The 18,623-nt window shown below is 43.2% G+C and overlaps 1 protein-coding gene across 1 annotated transcript in view; it reads right to left on the bottom strand.

Annotated features, from left to right (window-relative positions):
- LOC126134931 (LIM domain-binding protein 3-like) overlaps positions 1–18,623 on the bottom strand; it is a 196,265-nt gene that overhangs the window by 70,479 nt on the left and 107,163 nt on the right. Inside the window, exon 7 of the mRNA XM_049915196.1 lies at positions 11,656–11,980. Within this exon, the coding sequence (XP_049771153.1) occupies positions 11,656–11,980 (325 nt within the window). The remainder of the gene's footprint in view (positions 1–11,655; positions 11,981–18,623) is intronic.

Raw genomic sequence — 18,623 nt, 5'->3', positions numbered from 1 at the left:
TTGCTGCCACCTACTGCCAGGTAATCCACATCAGCGACCTCAGTAGGCATTAGAAATCGTGAGAGAGCAGAATGGGGCACTACGCGGAATTCACGGATTTCGAAAGTGGTCAGGTGATTGGGTCTCATTTGTGTCATACGTCTGTAAGCGAGATTCCAGCACTCCTAAACATCCCTAGATCCACTGTTTCGAATGTGGCAGTGAAGGGACACGTACAGCACAAAAGCGTACAGACCGACATCGTCTGCTGACTGACAGAGACCGCCGACTGTTGAAGAGGGTCATAATGTGTAATAGGCAAACATCCATCCAGACCATCACACAGGAATTCCAAACTGCATCAGGATCCTCTGCAAGTACTATGACACTTAGGCGGGAGGTTAGAAAACTTGGATTGTAAATTCCAAGCGACGCCTCGGTTGGTGTAATGAGCGTAAACATTGGACGATTGAACAGTGGAAAAACCCGTCCCCTCCCACCCCTCACCCTCTCCTCCACCCACGATCCACTACTCTCCCCCTATTGGTCAGAAATTAAAATTTTGGAGGGAAATTCAAATTTTCGCAATAAATTGAAATTTCACTGTAAATTCAAATGTCAATTACACTCCAGGGGATATAATAATAATAAATTCTCTGTTTATAAAAATTCAATTTAGATATGGTATTGAAGTTAAAGGATGTGGGGTACTCCCTTTATTTCACAATTTTTGGAAGTTTCAAGTATTACTCTGCTGGAGGTTGAACAACTACATGCCTAACTACGTAAATAACCTGCACAGATCACCACCAAGTTGTTGTTGTTGTTGTTGTGGTCTTCAGTCCTGAGACTGGTTTGATGCAGCTCTCCATGCATCACCGAGATAACACATTTTAAAAAATCGTATGTCTATATGCACAGCTACAGATACAATACACAGTAATACACATGTTGCAAAAAACAACTATCAATCATACAAAACATTCCTTACACACTCCCACATACCAGAAAGGAATTCTAAAGATTACACATGATAATAATAACTGCACCTTCCATGGGAGAAAGTGGAGCAGAGTGCACAGCCATCCCATGCACTTGCCGCCATAGCCAGCAGCTTAAAGACGTTGCAGTGCTGTGCAGGGAGTGCGTGTGCCACTAGCACTCCACATGGTCGTCCCTCACCACGGTGGCCCACCTTAGAATGCGTGCCTGAAGACGTTTCAGTGCTGTGCAGGGAATGCGTGTGCCACTAGCACTCCACATGGTCGTCCCTCACCACGGTGGCCCACCTTAGAATGCGTGCCTGAGACATCCAGTGGCTACTGAGTCAACTGAGGCCTGCATGCTAGCAGACGCAATCTTGCGAGGCCTGCACAGCTGTGGGCAGCCTATTGGCCTGTGGGATTCCCCGCAGCCCACTGAGTACCATAAAAAAACCCTATGAACTCGCAATGGCTACCTGACAACGTGAGTGGTCTATCATTCACATGAACAACATTGAGCACTTAATGTGGCCTGTGTACAGGATGTCTTGGGTATCAGTGCAATCCTAGGTGCTTTAATCAATCTCCTCACTCCTTTCTAGTTGAGAGTGCTTTTAGTTGCATACATCACTGCCAGAATACAGTTTTTTAAACAACCTCCTTGTTTTTCTTCATCGTCTTCTTCTTCTACTATAATGATGTGCAGCTTTCAAATCTTGGCTGAAATTAGCCCCCAAACCCAGCTTAATTTTACCATGCATGATTTTCTCAACTACAAATGCTGTAATGCATTGACTTATACCAATATCCTCTCCTGCACATATTGCCTTAGCTTTATCAGCTAAAATTTCGATCTGCAGTGTGACGTCCTGGGTTATCTTTATTTGCTGCATATGTGGTGTTGTGTTCCATACACACTTTGTTGTGCAAACCGTTTTTTAAGCTTTGTTCCAGGTCCATGGTAGTTATATCTGAGAATGTGTCATTCAACCAGTAGTTTGTCAAGAATACCACCACCTCTTCTAATGTGTCTCCTGCCATGCATGTAATGCGACTGTGGTGATTATGATCTTTACACTCCATTATATAGCAAATCATCAACGTCGATCCAACTGTTTGTGTTGCAGGAAAACCAACCCATTTAACTAGCACTCTATTCCCTAAATGTCTTCTGACCCTCTCTATGAAAAGCACATCCAGTTCTCAGCTTTTCTGTAACTCTACTGTGTAAAAACTTCAAGCAATTTCTTCTCCTTTGCTGTCCTTTAAGTTATAAGTTCTAGGATTCGTTCCTTGCACATTGGAAATGGTAACTTTCACAGTTTGACGGATTTGGCCAGGTATGATTTCTCAAAGACAGCCTTATACTTTGAAATATGTACTAAGCTGCCCACATTAAATTCCTGTTTCCACGGATCCATCATTTTAATATAATTGTGTCCTGAATGTAGCAGTCCAGAATCATGAACATCAACAGCTCTCATTTTTATCACGTGATGTTTAGTTTTGTTATATTGCTCAAGTATTTCTGAGAGGATATCACTCTGTTTGTATGAACCACAAAGATTAAAATGCATCCACATTTGACGTTTCACTGTTCTATTCAAACATCCAACGATACTTTCTCTTTAGATGGGTGAATGCTACGTAGTGGTATATTTCACACTGCTCCATCACAGTCTTGAAATATCTATTGTAAGACTCTCCAACATGATCTGTTTGAAGATTGTCTAGAGATTGGTTTGTCCCCATCTGGATCAATTGGTCAAACATCTGTGCAATATCTCTCCCTGTTTTTGTTTTTATAGGTAATGGAGAGGCAAATTTATAATATGTATCAACAACGATTAAAATATTTTTGAAACCTTTATTTACACATGAATATTGCACTATAATATACAAGATCAGCCTGCCATGTCATCCAAACCTTTTATTATGACATGTCTATGAGTATATGTTTTTCGTACTGGTTTGTGTAGTTCTCAAACTACTGTTTCCACACTCCTCTCCCTCTAAGCTCAGAAATTATAGAAAGAACCTTATTCTAATGAGTTGCATTACCAGTGGAAGCTGATGCCATCAGCAGTGATAGCTGATCTCTTAGCTTTTTGCGGTTTTCATAATGTGTGTGCTATAGGGTTGATTGTTCAGTCTTTTACGCTATCATCAATACTGTTTTCACCATCTATTATAAGTCTTATAATGGATTTGTATTTGACACTGCTATGACCTTTTGGCACTCCATTTATTTTCTTATGTACATCAGTCAAACACAGTATTTCATGATACATACCCAGATCATCAGCTGAAGAACTATCACCAATCTGTACTGTGTTCTTGGTTAAACTTATAGGCTGCGTGCCTAGCATGTATGGTGTTCCCATGTTGATACTGAATATTTTATCTATCCTAGCATCACTGTGACAGTTAATGAAATTGGCAGTGCCATCAGTGTTATTGCGTAATCTTGTCCAGAGTTGCCTGAGAGGTTCAGTAATGAAAACAACTTAAAATTTTAGTGTTTGTTCCCACTCCAAATATACTGACCTTAGCAGCCATAATTTCTCTTGAACAGCCTTCCGTGCTTGGATGACTTTATACTTGGGCGACATCGCATTATACACTTAACAGAGTTCTGTAAAAGGTACACCTTATACTTATTCTTCAGCATCTCTTTTTCAGTAATATCAGCATTTACAGTTAACTTGTTTACTTTCTTCTCAGTAAGTATTAACTCCCCCATTTAATGTGTTGATCGATCTCAGAAGAAATATATAATACATCTCTAGCTCCTTGCACACACTTTATGTTCAAGAATTTGAATTTTTTCATCCATGTACAAGCAAATATTCTGTCTATGTACACCCATCCCAGCTTATTCAGTCCACAACATGCATAGGAATTTGTCCATGGTGTAATGTATATTGATGTACTCAGCTCTTTGCATATCAATATACACAGAAGCTCCTGGCAGTTTCGTTTGTATCTGCCATCATTCAGTTTTCTTGTTTTATCGACAATGAGAAACCCATGCTGTGTGTCATTCTAGCAATCTCCACATATCTTTACAAATTAATTGAATGACATATCACTTCCTACATGCACGTAGTAAATGTGCTTTAAATTCAGTGTTTGAAGGCTATAATGAGGTTTGCACAGCCACTGTTTTGGGATTCTGGAATATGTCAGACTCAAATAAAATATATCAACACCAATCTGGTGTCCAAAACAGAAATACCTTCGAATTTGATCCCAGTTTTCCACACCAATATCATCAAATATAAATGCAGTGTTTGGTATTACTTTTTCCAGTAGAGGGATATCACTGCTTTCACTGAATGTTGTGATGTCACATCATCTACACCTTGCAATATCTCCTGTAATAGTTGGTATCTGGACTGAGACAGTGTTTTTGAAAATATACACACATTCTCTAAGCGGACTTCATCCAGATGTGTTAGCAGTGAAAATGGAACATTTGTCTTCCGACTGTTTGATGCACCCACAGTTATCACTTAATTATTATCAGAAAGGAGTATTCCATTCTTCCTCTTCTTCTTCTGGTGTTCTATGCCATCACAAGCCCAGTCGCTTACAACAAAGTTCTTGTGATGAGGATGCTTCACCACCTGCCATGATACCCACTAAATTGGGTATTGGTATGCAGTGGGCTTTCACAGAAAAAAACACTTATAATGATAATATGTGTAGCCACTGTAGTGGAATCGGTAACTAGTAACTTACCGGAAGAGCTTCAATGGCTACACATCTGCACATTATAATGAGAGGGCTATGAAGCAAGAAAAACGAAAGAGTTAAAGTAATTTATTATTTATTTACTTACAGTTCAGCAAAAGCATTACATATATTGCAGTATATTAGCAAAATCCACTGGTTCATTTTACACAGAAGTACAGTATTTCCTGAATAACTGTTCCTTGTAAGCACTAAATTCTTTTCACATTTTCCTCAATATTCTGTTCATATTTCCCCAATCTGATAGGAGAATCATAAAACTCAGATATTTGAACTGGACTCCACGTCTATTGGAGCAATAGAAGCTGCCTTTGGCACTGCACTGATACATGATCCGAAACACTGGTCTAAATCGTTCACTTGTATACTATGCACACAAAGATAATTCACAACATCATTGTATGAAGCTTCAGTAGATGGTAGCCAGCAGTCCAGTCTCTCTGACTCAAGACATAGATCCATCCTTAGTTCAGATAAGTTTGTAACAGTACACTGCTGTAAATAAATCAGTAAGTTCCCATACTTCACCATGAATGCGGCATCATCGTACACTGATGTGACAAATAGTGTCACACGACTATAGTAAATGTCTGGGACAGAAAGAGATGGGTTATACTCTGCAGTCATCTGAGCACTGATTTATGACACTCCAAAACATACCCCCTCACATTATGACTGAGTACACGGCACTTTAACGTCCTTCATCACACTCTCGATCTCCATCACCACACGCCACTCACGGTCTGCTTCCATGCCTATATTCAGATGCTTTGATCCACTAGCAGTTAAATTATATGCAGAAACGAATAGTACTAGCGCACTGGGAGCAATTGGTATCTTCTCATCCACTACATACACCCTCAGTCCTTGTAGTATCACCAGAATTTTTCCCAGTTCAATGGATGGTGCGTATGTTGTAGTCCAATATTGGTCTTTGCCATGCCCAGTGCACTTCTATGAGTCATGGATAGTATATCCACAGTCTGCTGTTGCCATTGTGTATCTTTGACACACAAATTGATGAGTGGCACAGGTAATATCAGCTCCTTGTCCTGTTCCAACATGGTGACCAGTTCCACTACACTGGGTGGGGCCCAACACGCCAGAAGTCACCACCACTGCTGCAGGTCCTGACAGGCTGGGTTGTTATGCTGCTGCTGCACAAAGAAGGAGAGGATGCATTACATGTGATAATAATAATGGCAGCAACAGATGTAGATGTGACAGACATGTACTCTAATATTATTATTATTAAGCAGGAGGTAATTACTCTTCTGCTTCTTCTCATTCTGCTGGGGGATGCTGGACGATCTTGGTTGCTGCTGCTGCTGTTGATGCTTCACAATCCTTCCACCGACTGAGCTTGGTGAGCTGCCACGCACGCCTTATATCCCTGATGTCACAATCATATGAACAGATGCAGGGTTGGCAGGTATCACTCAGTCTGGTCAGTGGCAATCGCCTCTGAGACAGAATGAGTAGTCATTTTAAAAAAATAGGCACTTCCAGCACAAGCAACCGTCTGTATCAGTGGCGAAACGCATCTCCAAACCATCTCACTATATCACCATTATTTGCCAAAAAGTATTCTTCTTCTTCCACTCCTCCATTACCATTTCTTTCCAATCCTCATGTAGGAAACCACGAATGCAGTCCTCGGCTGAATGCTTACAGGTAATACAGTTATTAAAGTCCTCTCTGTCAGACACCAGCTTCTGATCAATTGAACGGATTATGCACACCACTGAGTCCAATGAGCGACTGAGCTTTTCCCAGGGCGCCCCCTGATGGTAATATTGCAAGCACACACATGTGCAGGGCTTGAATTTCCCACTAAAATTTGAAGTTCCTATCAATTTCTGTTATTATTATTATTATTATTATTATTATTATTATTATTATTAAATTATTATATCCTTTGCAATGTAATTGACATTTCAATTTACTGTGAAAATTTAAATTTACCGCAAAAATTTGAATTTCCCTGTTCCACTCCCAAACAGAACGAGGGAAAAATAACTGCCCATATGCCTCTGTACGAGCCCTAATCTCTCTTATCTTATCTTTGTGGTCTTTCCGCGAAATAAGTTGGCGGCAGTAAAATTGTACTGCAGTCAGCCTCAAATGATGGTTCTCAAAAATTTCATCAGTAGTGATTCACGAAAAGAACGCCTCCTTTCCTCCAGAGACTGCCACCCGAGTTCCTCAAGCATTTCCGTAACACTCGCGTGATGATCAAATCCACCAGTAACAAATCTAGCAGCCCGCCTCTGAATTGCTTCTATGTCCTCCCTCAATCCGACCTGATAGGGATCCCAAACGCTCGAGCAGTACTCAAGAATAGGTCGTATTAGTGTTTTATAAGTGGTCTCCTTCACAGATGAACCACATCTTCCCAAAATTCTACCAATGAACCGAAGACGACTATCCGCCTTCCCCACAACTGCCATTACATGCTTGTCCCACTCCATATCGCTCTGCGATGTTACGCCCAAATATTTAATCGACGTGACTGTGTCAAGCGCTACACTGCTAGTTGAGTATTCAAACATTACAGGATTCTTTTTCCTATTCATCTGCATTAATTTACATTTATCTATATTTAGAGTTAGCTGCCATTCTTTAGACCAATCACAAATCCTGACCAAGTCATCTTGTATCCTCCTACAGTCACTCAACGGCGACACCTTCCCGTACACCACAGCATCATCAGCAAACAGCCGCACATTGCTATCCACCCTATCCATAAGATCATTAATGTAGATAGAAAACAACAGAGGACCTACCACACTTCCCTCGGGCACTCCAGATGATACCCTCACTTCCGATGAACACTCATCATCGAGGACAATGTACTGAGTTCTATTACTTAGGAAGTCTTCGAGCCACTCACATACTTGGGAAGCAATCCCATATGCTCGTACCTTAGTTAGGAGTCTCCAGTGGGGCACCGAGTCAAACGCTTTCCGGAAGTCAAGGAATATGGCATCCGTCTGATACCCTTCATCCATGGTTCGCAAGATATCATGTGAAAAAATGGCGAGTTGCGTTTCGCAGGAGCGATGCTTTCTAAAGCCGTGCTGATGCATGGATAGCAACTTCTCTGTCTCAAGGAAATTCATTATATTCGAACTGAGAATATGTTCGAGAATCCTGCAACAGACCGATGTTAAGGATATTGGTCTGTAATTTTGAGGATCCGTCCTTCTACCCTTCTTATATACAGGCGTCACCTGCGCTTTTCTCCTGTCGCTCGGGACTTTACGTTGGGCAAGAGATTCGCGATAAATGCAAGCTAAGTAAGAGTACTCTACTGTAGAGTACTCTACTCCATACTCCGCAAGCCACCTGACGGTGTGTGGCGGAGGGTACCTTGAGTACCTCTATCTGTTCTCCCTTCTATTCCAGTCTCGTATTGTTCGTGGAAAGAAGGATTGTCGGATTGCCTCTGTGTAGGTTCTGATCTCTCTGATTTTCTCCTCATGGTCTCTTCGCGAGATATACGTAGGAGGGAGCAATATACTGCTTGACTCCTCGGTGAAGGTATGTTCTCGAAACTTCAACAAAACCCCGTACCGAGCTACTGAGCGTCTCTCCTGCAGAGTCTTCCACTGGAGTTTATATATCATCTTCGTAACGCTTTCGCGATTACTAAATGATCCTGTAACGAAGCGCGCTGCTCTCCGTTGGATCTTCTGTATCTCTTCTATCAACCCTATCTAGTACGGATCCCACACTGCTGATCAGTATTCAAGCAGTGGGCGAACAAGCGTATTGTAACCTACTTCCTTTGTTTTCGGTCTGCATTTTCTTAGGATTCTTCCAATGAATCACAGCCTGGCATGTGCTTTACCGACGATCAACTTTATATGATCATTCCATTTTAAATCACTCCTAATGCATACTCCCAGATAATCATCCGCAAAAAGCCTCAGTGAACTTGCGATGTCATCCACAAGGTCATTTTTGTATATTGTGAATAGCAACGGTCCTACGACACTCTCCTGCGGCTCAACTGAAATCACTCTTACTTCGGAAGACTTCTCTCCATTGAGAATGACGTGCTGCGTTCTATTATCTAGGATCTCCTCAATCCAATCACACAATTAGTCTGATAGTCCATATGCTCTTACTTTGTTCATTAAACGACTGTGGGGAACTGTATCGAACGCCTTGCGGAAGTCAAGAAACACGGCATCTACCTGTGAACCCGTGTCTATGGCCCTCTGAGTCTCGTGGACGAATAGCCCGAGCTGGGTTTCTCGTGACCGTCTTTTTCGAAACCCATGCTGATTCCTACAGAGTAGATTTCTAGTCTCCAGAAAAGTCATTATACTCGAACATAATACGTGTTCCAAAATTCTACAACTGATCGACGTTAGAGATATAGGTCTATAGTTCTGCACATCTGTTCGACGTCCCTTCTTGAAAACGGGGATGACCTGTGCCCTTTTCCAATCCTTTGGAACGCTACGCTCTTCTAGAGATCTACGGTACACCGCTGCAAGAAGGGTGGCAAGTTCCTTCGCGTACTCTGTGTAAAATCGAACTGGTATCCCATCAAGTCGAGCGGCCTTTCCTCTTTTGAGCGATTTTAATTGTTTCTCTATCCCTCTGTCGTCTATTTCGATATCTACCATTTTGTCATCTGTGCGACAATCTAGAGAAGGAACTACAGTGCAGTCTTCCTCTGTGAAACAGCTTTGGAAAAAGACATTTAGTATTTCGGCCTTTAGTCTGTCATCCTCTGTTTCAGTACCATTTTGGTCATAGAGTGTTTGGACATTTTGTTTTGATCCACCTACCGCTTCGACGTAAGACCAAAACTTCTTAGGATTTTCTGCCAAGTCAGTACATAGAACTTTACTTTCGAATTCATTGAACGCCTCTCGCATAGCCCTCCTCACACTACATTTCGCTTCGCGTAATTTTTGATTGTCTGCAAGGCTTTGGCTATGTTTATGTTTGCTGTGAAGTTCCCTTTGCTTCCGCAGCTGTTTTCTAACTCGGTTGTTGTACCACGGTGGCTCTTTTCCACCTCTTACGATCTTGCTTGGCACATACTCATCTAACGCATATTGTACGATGGTTTTGAACTTTGTCCACTGATCCTCAACACTATCTGTACTTGAGACAAAACTTTTGTGTTGAGCCGTCAGGTACTCTGTAGTCTGCTTTTTGTCACTTCTGCTAAACAGAAAAATCTTCCTACCTTTTTTAATATTTCTATTTACGGCTGAAATCGTCGATGCAGTAACCGCTTTATGATCGCTGATTCCCTGTTCTGCGTTAACTGTTTCAGATAGTTGGGGTCTGTTTGTCACCAGAATGTTATCGCCACGAGTCGGTTCTCTGTTTAACTGCTCAAGGTAGTTTTCAGATAAAGCACTTAAAAAAATTTCACTGGATTCTTTGTCCCTGCCACCCGTTATGAACGTTTGAGTCTCCCAGTCTATATCCGGCAAACTAAAATCTCCACCCAGAACTATAACATGGTGGGGAAATCTACTCGAAATATTTTCCAAATTTTCCTTCAGGCGCTCAGCCACAACAGCTGCTGAGCGAGGGCGCCTATAGAGACATCCAATTACTATGTCTGAGCCTGCTTTAACCGTGACCTTCACCCAAATTATTTCACATTGCGGATCTCCGTCAATTTCCTTCGATACTATTGCACTTCTTATCGCTATAAACACGCCTCCCCCTTCAGTGTCCAGCCTGTCTCTGCGGTATACATTCCAATCTGAGTTTAGGATTTCATTACTGTTTACGTCTGGTTTCAGCTAACTTTCTGTACCTAGTACTATATGGGCATTGTGACCGTTTATTAATGAGAGCAGTTCTGGGACCTTTCTATAGACGCTTCTGCAGTTTACTATTAGCACATTAATATTGTTATTCCCTGTTGCATTTTGCCTACTCCTACCTTGCCGCGTCTCAGGAGGCGTCTTGTCGGGCCTAAGGAGGGAATTTTCTAACCTAAGAAACCCACCTGATCTTCAAAACCATGGTTGCATAGTGAAACAATTTTGGCCAGATCCCCTTACGCAGAGCGAGATTGGAGTTTTGCGGATCGTCACATAGATTGAAGTGTTCAACCAACAGCATGAATGCGATTCTAGTTCACCGACTGTGGATTATAATGAAAGTCATTCGTTCTCGCAGCTGTCGTCAGCACCATTCTACAGGTCCGCCATTGACACACCTGCAACATCTCTCGGTGAATTTACACAAACAACTGACATTGGCATTCAAACACCCGGTTTTTCACTAAATGGCCTTACTGATGACCAGTACTAATACAACAAGCAATACAGAACAAGATAACGTTTTGTATAAGGTTCCATACATCACTACTGCCTAGCCTAAAAAAACACCATGTGCACGCCACATGCATGCCCGAGGCAAGACTCGAACTTGCGACCGTAGCGATCGCGCAGTTCCAGACTGTAGCGCCTAGAACGGCTCGGCCACCCCGGCCGGCTTTCTATCAGTAGCCGGCCGTTGTGGCCGTGCGGTTCTAGGCGCTTCGGTCTGGAACCGCGTGACCGCTCCGGTTACAGGTTCGAATCCTGCCTCGGGCATGGATGTGTGTGATGTCCTTAGGTTAGTTAGGTTTAAGTAGTTCTAAGTTCTAGGGGACTGATGACCACAGATGTTAAGTCCCATAGTGGTCAGAACCCTTTTCTATCAGTAACGACAGCCTTACTCACCGTAAAATTTCATTAGCCATATTATGCGTGCACGGCATTTATATCGCAATCCAGTAGGCCAATGAGGAAGGAGGAGATTACAGTATACGTTGCGAATTTGGGACTGACGGGCTGCGTGCTAAGGTAGTCGGTGTGGTTTTGGTAACGACTGTGTCTAATCAGCGTACCTGCCCGGTCAGCAGGAGACCCGGTTTCGAACCCCAGTCTGACGAAAAGTGAGGTACCTGATGCGGCGGCAGGGCGAGCCGGCGCCGACGGGCGAGGGCGGCGAGTAGGGCAGCGCGAGGCGGCGGGAGGCGGGCGCGCACTCGCACGGCGTGGAGGTGGCGGGCGGCGGCGTCCACGTGACGCGGCGCGTCGCGGTGCCGACGGCGGCGCCGGTGCTGCGCGGCGGCGTCACGGCGGGGCACGAGCCGGCCGGGGGCGGCGAGACGCGCGCCGCGGCGCCCGCCGTCGTGCGCTCCTCCGTCGCCACCACCGAGCCGTCGGCCAGCCGCTCCGCCGACCGCCGCACCGCCATGCGGCTCGCCGTCGTGTACACGGGGCCACCTGCCGACACACGCGGCTTTTGTCCCTGCCGACTGACACTGTTCGACCAAATTCCTAAAGAAGTCACGAAGTCCTGGAACGGAATCAGTGTACCCCAGTTGTCTGCATCTAGCGTAAATCGTCAATTTGTGCGAGCGTGTTTCAAACGCCTGCGAATCGTGTAACTGAGGCGGGACGTGGGGACCAGTCCGGTATTCACCTAGGGGGATGTGGAAAACCGCCTAAAAGCCACATCCGGGCTGGCCGGCACACCGGCCCTCGCCGTCAATCCGCCGGGCGGACCGATCTGGGGCCGGAGCACCTACCTGAGTCCGGGAAGAAGCGCATTAGTGCTCTCGGCTAACCTGGCGGGTAACTCATTCTTTTTAATGCCTGGGAGAAAGAAGAATGTCCAAAAGAACATATTTTATTGGAAAAAATACATGCCTAATAAATTCACTACGGGAGTGCTGTGTTTGAAAAAGTACAGGGCGAGTCAAAGGTCCTTGGACACCTTCATAAGTTGGAAGATTAATGGGAAAATTGAAATGTGATGATGGGAACATAGGTTTGACGTGGGGCCGCAACTTTTGGAGTGAATGTCATTCATGGCCGCCATCTTGAAATCCCCCATTTAGGATTCAAGTCATTTTTTTTAATGGGAAGGGGGGTGTATGACACATCAAATAACACTCTCTTGAGCTCTGGAATTGAGTAGTGTAATTTGTTTTTGTCTGTCCTGTACAGTTTAGAGGTTATTAATGTTCAAAGTTACCTTGATACTGACTACAGTTGTGCATTGCACGGGATGGACAACACGTAGAACATGTGTTGTAGCAGTCGATATGAAGGTAATTTCCCAACTTTGAACATTAATAACCTCTAAACTGTACAAGATAGACAAAAACAAATTACACCACTAAATTCCAGAGCTCAAGCGATTGTTATTTGATGTGTATACACCTCCTTTCCCATAAAAAAAAATAAAAAAAAACACTTGAATCCAAAATGGCGGATTTCAAGATGGCTGCCTTGAATAACATTCACTCCAAAAGTTGTTGCCCCACATCAAACCTATGTTTCCATCATCACATTTCTATTTACCTTTAATCTTCCAACTTATGAAGGTGTCCAAAAACTTTTGACTCGCCCTGTATAATTCACTTGAGTACGGTACTCCCTGAAACAGTCTTGTATGGAGAGACTCACAACACACTGCTTGCACCATCATCCTGTTCCTTTTCCTACTCCTTTCCAAGTTTCTTTTTCCCCTTTATCTGCACAAACTTAACAACACCTCGCTGCGTTTTGTTTACACGCTGCAGCTGGGATATTTTCTGTGAAGTGTCGGCAAAACACTGTGTCTGCCCTTGGTGATGGACCACTACTTCAATCGTGAAGCCTCTCCACACCACCCTGACTAGTTAGCTGTTTACCTAAAGCCTCGATGAAGCATACCAGATATGTTGTCTTTTTTGTTATTTGTTGGTACGCAACCCAGCTATTTACTCCTGGTAAAAGAAAAAAGTGAAAGAGAGCCTCCTTCCACCGTTTCAGTGTTTTCTGACAGATAGCGCTACAGCTCGGTAGCAGGTCAACCCTGTCTATTCCAATTTCACCCTCGTTATAGTCGGTTACATCTGCTTTACGTCTGCCTGCTTGCCCTCCTTTGCTTCTGGTATTAGTTACAGTTGAATTTCCTCGATGTCTGGTTGAAAGACAACACATCTCTGACTGACTTCCATTTTACCTCAAGCGAACGTATGATTCCTCCCTTCCTAAGCTTCACATTATTCATTTCATCAAGCAGACCTTTCCTGTGTTTCATTGCAATGCCTACACCAGAGATTTAATTCTCCATAGGCAGTCCAACATAGTAGGGCCTCTGTAGAGCCTCTCCATGTAAATGCAGTGTGCTTTTTCCAAAATAATCTCCACACAACTCAGTACACAGTTATCTACATTCTTTGCTTTGCCTGTGTAAGTTTCACAATTCAAAGCATAACCTGTTGTGAGCTACACAGCAAACAAAGTTCGATACGGTATTTATTTGGTTTGTTTTTCATACAAACTCTAAATCCTATTCTGCCTCCGAAGGGGCATATCCTTGATCAATTGTAAGATGCATCTGTGCTTCGATGTTGTTCTTACATTCTGTGAGAAAAGAACTGAAGATAGGTCTAATTTTGTGTAGCGGATAATGTCCTGGCTCACCTTTTATGAATTTCTTGCTGTCATTCACGTACAACATAAAATTGAAGAGGATCCGTCTGTACTCACTGCCTGATTACCCATCAAATATTCATAAATGCATCCTTTGATCAATAGTCACTTACTTTTGGCAACTTCACTACACTTATATGCAAAATAATAGAGAAAAACAAGTAAATTTCATGTATCTTTACAATTGACCATCGATGCCATATAGAATTTCTCTTCGTAGACAACTTCTTAATAATTCCGTGAAGTTTTCGTCATTCACACTTGTTTGCTTCAACTATTATTGGTTTTATCATCTCAGTACAGAAAAATTCTGAGACACATTCAAATTCAGTACAGTTTTCATCCACATGCAAAGGTACACCACTACTGCTAAGGATTACTAGCATATCAGGCTGGTTGTCAACTGAGGACCAGTTGCACAGATCAGTAATCACGTTTTGTGATGTATCAGGACAAGCACCAGTACTAGAACTCACACTTCCATCAGTCCATGAATAAATAAACAGGCATATACACTGATGCGCCACAACATAATGACCACCTGCTTAATAGCTCGTTCGAACGAAATACATCGCTGATTCTACGTATCAGGGATCCGATAGGTTGTTGGTAGGTTTGTAGTGGTATGTGACATTAGGTATCTAAGCACAGGTCACGTAATTCGCGTATATAATGGGCCGCTGATTCGCGTACGCGGTGATGGCGCCCGACAGCGACCCACATGGGCTCCGTAGGATTTACATCAGGCGAATTTGGTCGCCGAGACATCAATGTGAATTGACTACAATGCTCCTCAAACCACTGTAGCACGGTTCTGGCTCTGACAAGGGAACCTCCCCATCGCACCCCCCTCACATTTAGTTATAAGTTGGCACAGTGGCTAGGCCTTGAAAAACTGAACACAGATCAATCGAGAAAACAGGGAGAAATTGTGTGGAATTATGAAAAAATAAGCAAAATATACAAACTGCGGTGTCCATGTGCAAGACAGGCAGCATCAAAGAGAGCGCCGTGGTCCCGTGATTAGCATGAGCAGCTGCGGAACGAGAGGTCCTAGGTTCAAGTCTTCCCTCGAGCGAAAAGTTTATATTCTTTATTTTCGCAAAGTTATGATCTGTCTGTTCGTTGATTGACGTCTCTGTTCACTGTAATAAGTTTAGTGACTGTGTTTTGCGACCGCACCGCAAAACCGTGCGATTAGTAGACGAAAGGACGTGCCTGTCCAATGGGAACCGAAAACATTTGATTGCAAGGACATAGGTCAAACGATTCCTCCACAGGAAAACACGACTGATATATTCTATACGACACTGGTGACAGCATGTGTGTCACATGACAGGAATATGTTGTCGACCAACCTAACTTGTACAATTGGCGAATGGGTAAAAAGATTCTTCTACCTTGCCCGATTTAGGTTTTCTTGTGGATGTGATAATCACTCCCAAAAAAGTGATGAAAACATAAGTTTGTCACATAAATTGCAACAAATGAATGCAACAGTTTCACAGTCGCACAGTTTTCCCCTATGCTCCGTCAAAACATATGTTTTTAACTTTTTCAAATTTTTCCGTCTGTAGACCGTCAAATCCTGCATATGTCCAAACAAATCTGAACATGTCCTGGAATTTTGGAGAGCGAAGTTGATTATGTGTGAGTGCCTGAACTTTGACAATTGTCTGAAAATAAAAAATTAAACTTTTCACTCCAAGGAAGTCTTGAACCAAGGACCTCTCGGTCCGTAGGTGCTCACGCTAACCACGGGACCACGGCGCTCAGAAACTCACATTCTCCTAGATGTTGCCTATCTTTCTCATGGACTACTCAGTTTGTATATTTAGCTTATTTTTTCATAGTTCCACACAACTTCTTCCTGTTTTCTCGATTGACCTGTGTTCAGTTTTTCAAGGCCTATCCACTGTGCCAACTTATAACTAAATCTGAGGGGGGTGTGATGGGGAGGTTCCCTTGTGAGACAAGGACAATTATATGCTGAAAGAAGGGGAAGACATCAAGCATGAAGGGATGCAGGTGGTTTGCAGCTGTCAGCGTGTCTTAGATTACTAAGACAAGTCCCATGCAAGCGCAGGAGAACGTCCTCCATGGCATAGTACTGCTCCCACTCCCACTAGCCTGCGTCCATGGAACGCTGCACGTGTCGAGCCGCCGTCCACATCGATGACGGCGATTGTGGGGACAGCATGATTCACCGGAAACGCCGCCACGTTTCCATTGATCGACGGTCGAATCCCGAAGGTCCCGTGCAATCGCATTGTGCTCTTTTGGCAGAGGTGCCACAGGTCACCATCTATCCTACTTTACAGAGCAGACAAGCCTCTGAACCCCACGTTCTGTGAGGAGTCGTGCGCGTCCAACCATTTAGCGCCTACCGGTAGTTCTGCTGTCCTATCTCTTTCCATAGATGCTAAGGACAGTAGTACATGAACATTCGACCAGCTTCACCGTTTCCGAGATACTTGTTCACAGGCTCAGCGTAATAATAATCTGTCCTCTGTCAAAGTCGCTTATCTCAATAAATTTCTTCATTTTTAGCCCACATCTTCGCCAGGGTTATCACTCATCCGTGCCTGATTTTGATACTGTCACGTGCCTGCAACGTCGCTAGGCGGTATCCAAAGTCTTCGTGGGCTGTGGTCACAATATTTTGGCTCAACAGTGTAAACAGCTAAAACAAGAGTATAAAAAATTTTGAGGCAATATTTTTTATAGTAATATGAATATTATTTCGTAATGATATTTTTCAATAACAAAAATCCTGTTGAAACTTTCGGAAAATCCATCTGAAGGTTCGTAGTCAGTATCCACATCATTGTTTTCCTCCTCAGACCCGGAAGAATCATCAAAAATATCCTTGCTCCTAACACAACACAGACACGCAAAGTGAACCACGAAGTGAACTAAGACCAAATCAGAGAATAGACGACCACGATCACACAAATCGATTGTGTGTTGTCTATACTCAAGTCGCACACTCGCAGTAACCTCTCATAAACTACACTTGCCACCAGTTTGCACGAAAAAATGTACAATGTACGTTTTGCTGAATTAAAAAGTGCAGGGAACAAAGCAATATATGATATACAGGCATCGCCCAAAGCGCTGTGTTTGCGAGAACGTACTGTAAACGGGCAATAGTGAAAAGTGTTACGGGCCCTACAAACGCACAAATTTATCACCACGCGACCGCTACGGTCGCAGGTTAGAATCCTGCCTCGGGCATGAGTGTGTGCGATGTCCTCAAGTTAGTTAGGTTTAAGCAGTTCTAAGTTCTAGGGGACTGATGACCTCAAATGTTAAGTCCCATAGTGGTCAGAGCCATTTGAACCATATGAACGAATTTATCGGCCGAGCAACCAACAGGTAGCCCGTGTGTACACTTGTCTGCCGACAGATTTTCTTTGTTGGGCAGTTGGTTGGGTATGTCCACCGAACAGCCAAGACCTCCGCCTCCCAAACCACTTCGTCCAACAAACCGTCCCGAGTGTATAGGTCACGCCATGATACGAGGCCGATGCGCAATGAGCAGATTTCGTCCAAAGAGCTGGGCGAGTTCATTCGTTTAATTAGAAGGGAAGGATGATAAGCGTTTGCCACCTTTCGGCCGGTCGACGATGACAGAATCGACCCGCACGCCCTGCAATCTTTCTCAAACGATTTTACGTCAACTATTCGATAAAAAAAAATCATTTTTGATTTAATTGTAGCTTTATATGTCAGGTTCATCATGATATGCCCATCACGGTTAATGATCTTAGTTATTGGGATATTTACGTGGAAGTAAGACACTGCAAAATTCGAAAAAGTTTGCTATGAAAAACAAGGGTCGCTATCATTTTGCGTCTGGTGCCTATTACATAGTATGTCGCTGTGTATGAAATTTATTATGAATTTTTCTTCAGACTTGGTTGGAGGTCTATATCTGTCACCAATCTCGAGAAATTTGATCTGACGTAACATCGTCATTTGCGATCGCTCCACGCCATCGATAAAGCCAGAGTGAAATATCCACAACATTCCTCACATTTCATAAATGGTTTGAGACACTGAAATGAGATTTTGGCAAATGATAGCACAGAAAGAGGAGAATATTTTGCCATATGATTATTATGCAAAATTTCACTATCTACCGAGTTATTCCACTAACTACAGACGTTTCTGATAAAAGAATGTAATTTTTAAGGGCGATCGATAGCTGGTGAAACAAGAAAAGCTATGGGTTTTGGAAAACATGTTCGAAGTCGTTATACGTTTACTTTGTACTGAGGATGTGCTTCTTCATAAGATACTGACCTTACTTTTCCTCAGTTCCTCATTTAATAAACTAGATAAATCACTGTTACAGAATTCTCTCGCAACTGTGTCTTCACAACATGTTAGTGAAGTGAGACTGTATAAACTCCGCTGAGTGTTAGAAAAAGAAGCC

The sequence above is a fragment of the Schistocerca cancellata genome, chromosome 1, assembly GCF_023864275.1.
Source record: "Schistocerca cancellata isolate TAMUIC-IGC-003103 chromosome 1, iqSchCanc2.1, whole genome shotgun sequence".
Lineage (NCBI taxonomy): Eukaryota > Metazoa > Arthropoda > Insecta > Orthoptera > Acrididae > Schistocerca > Schistocerca cancellata.
This window is presented reverse-complemented; position numbering and strand designations above follow the sequence as displayed.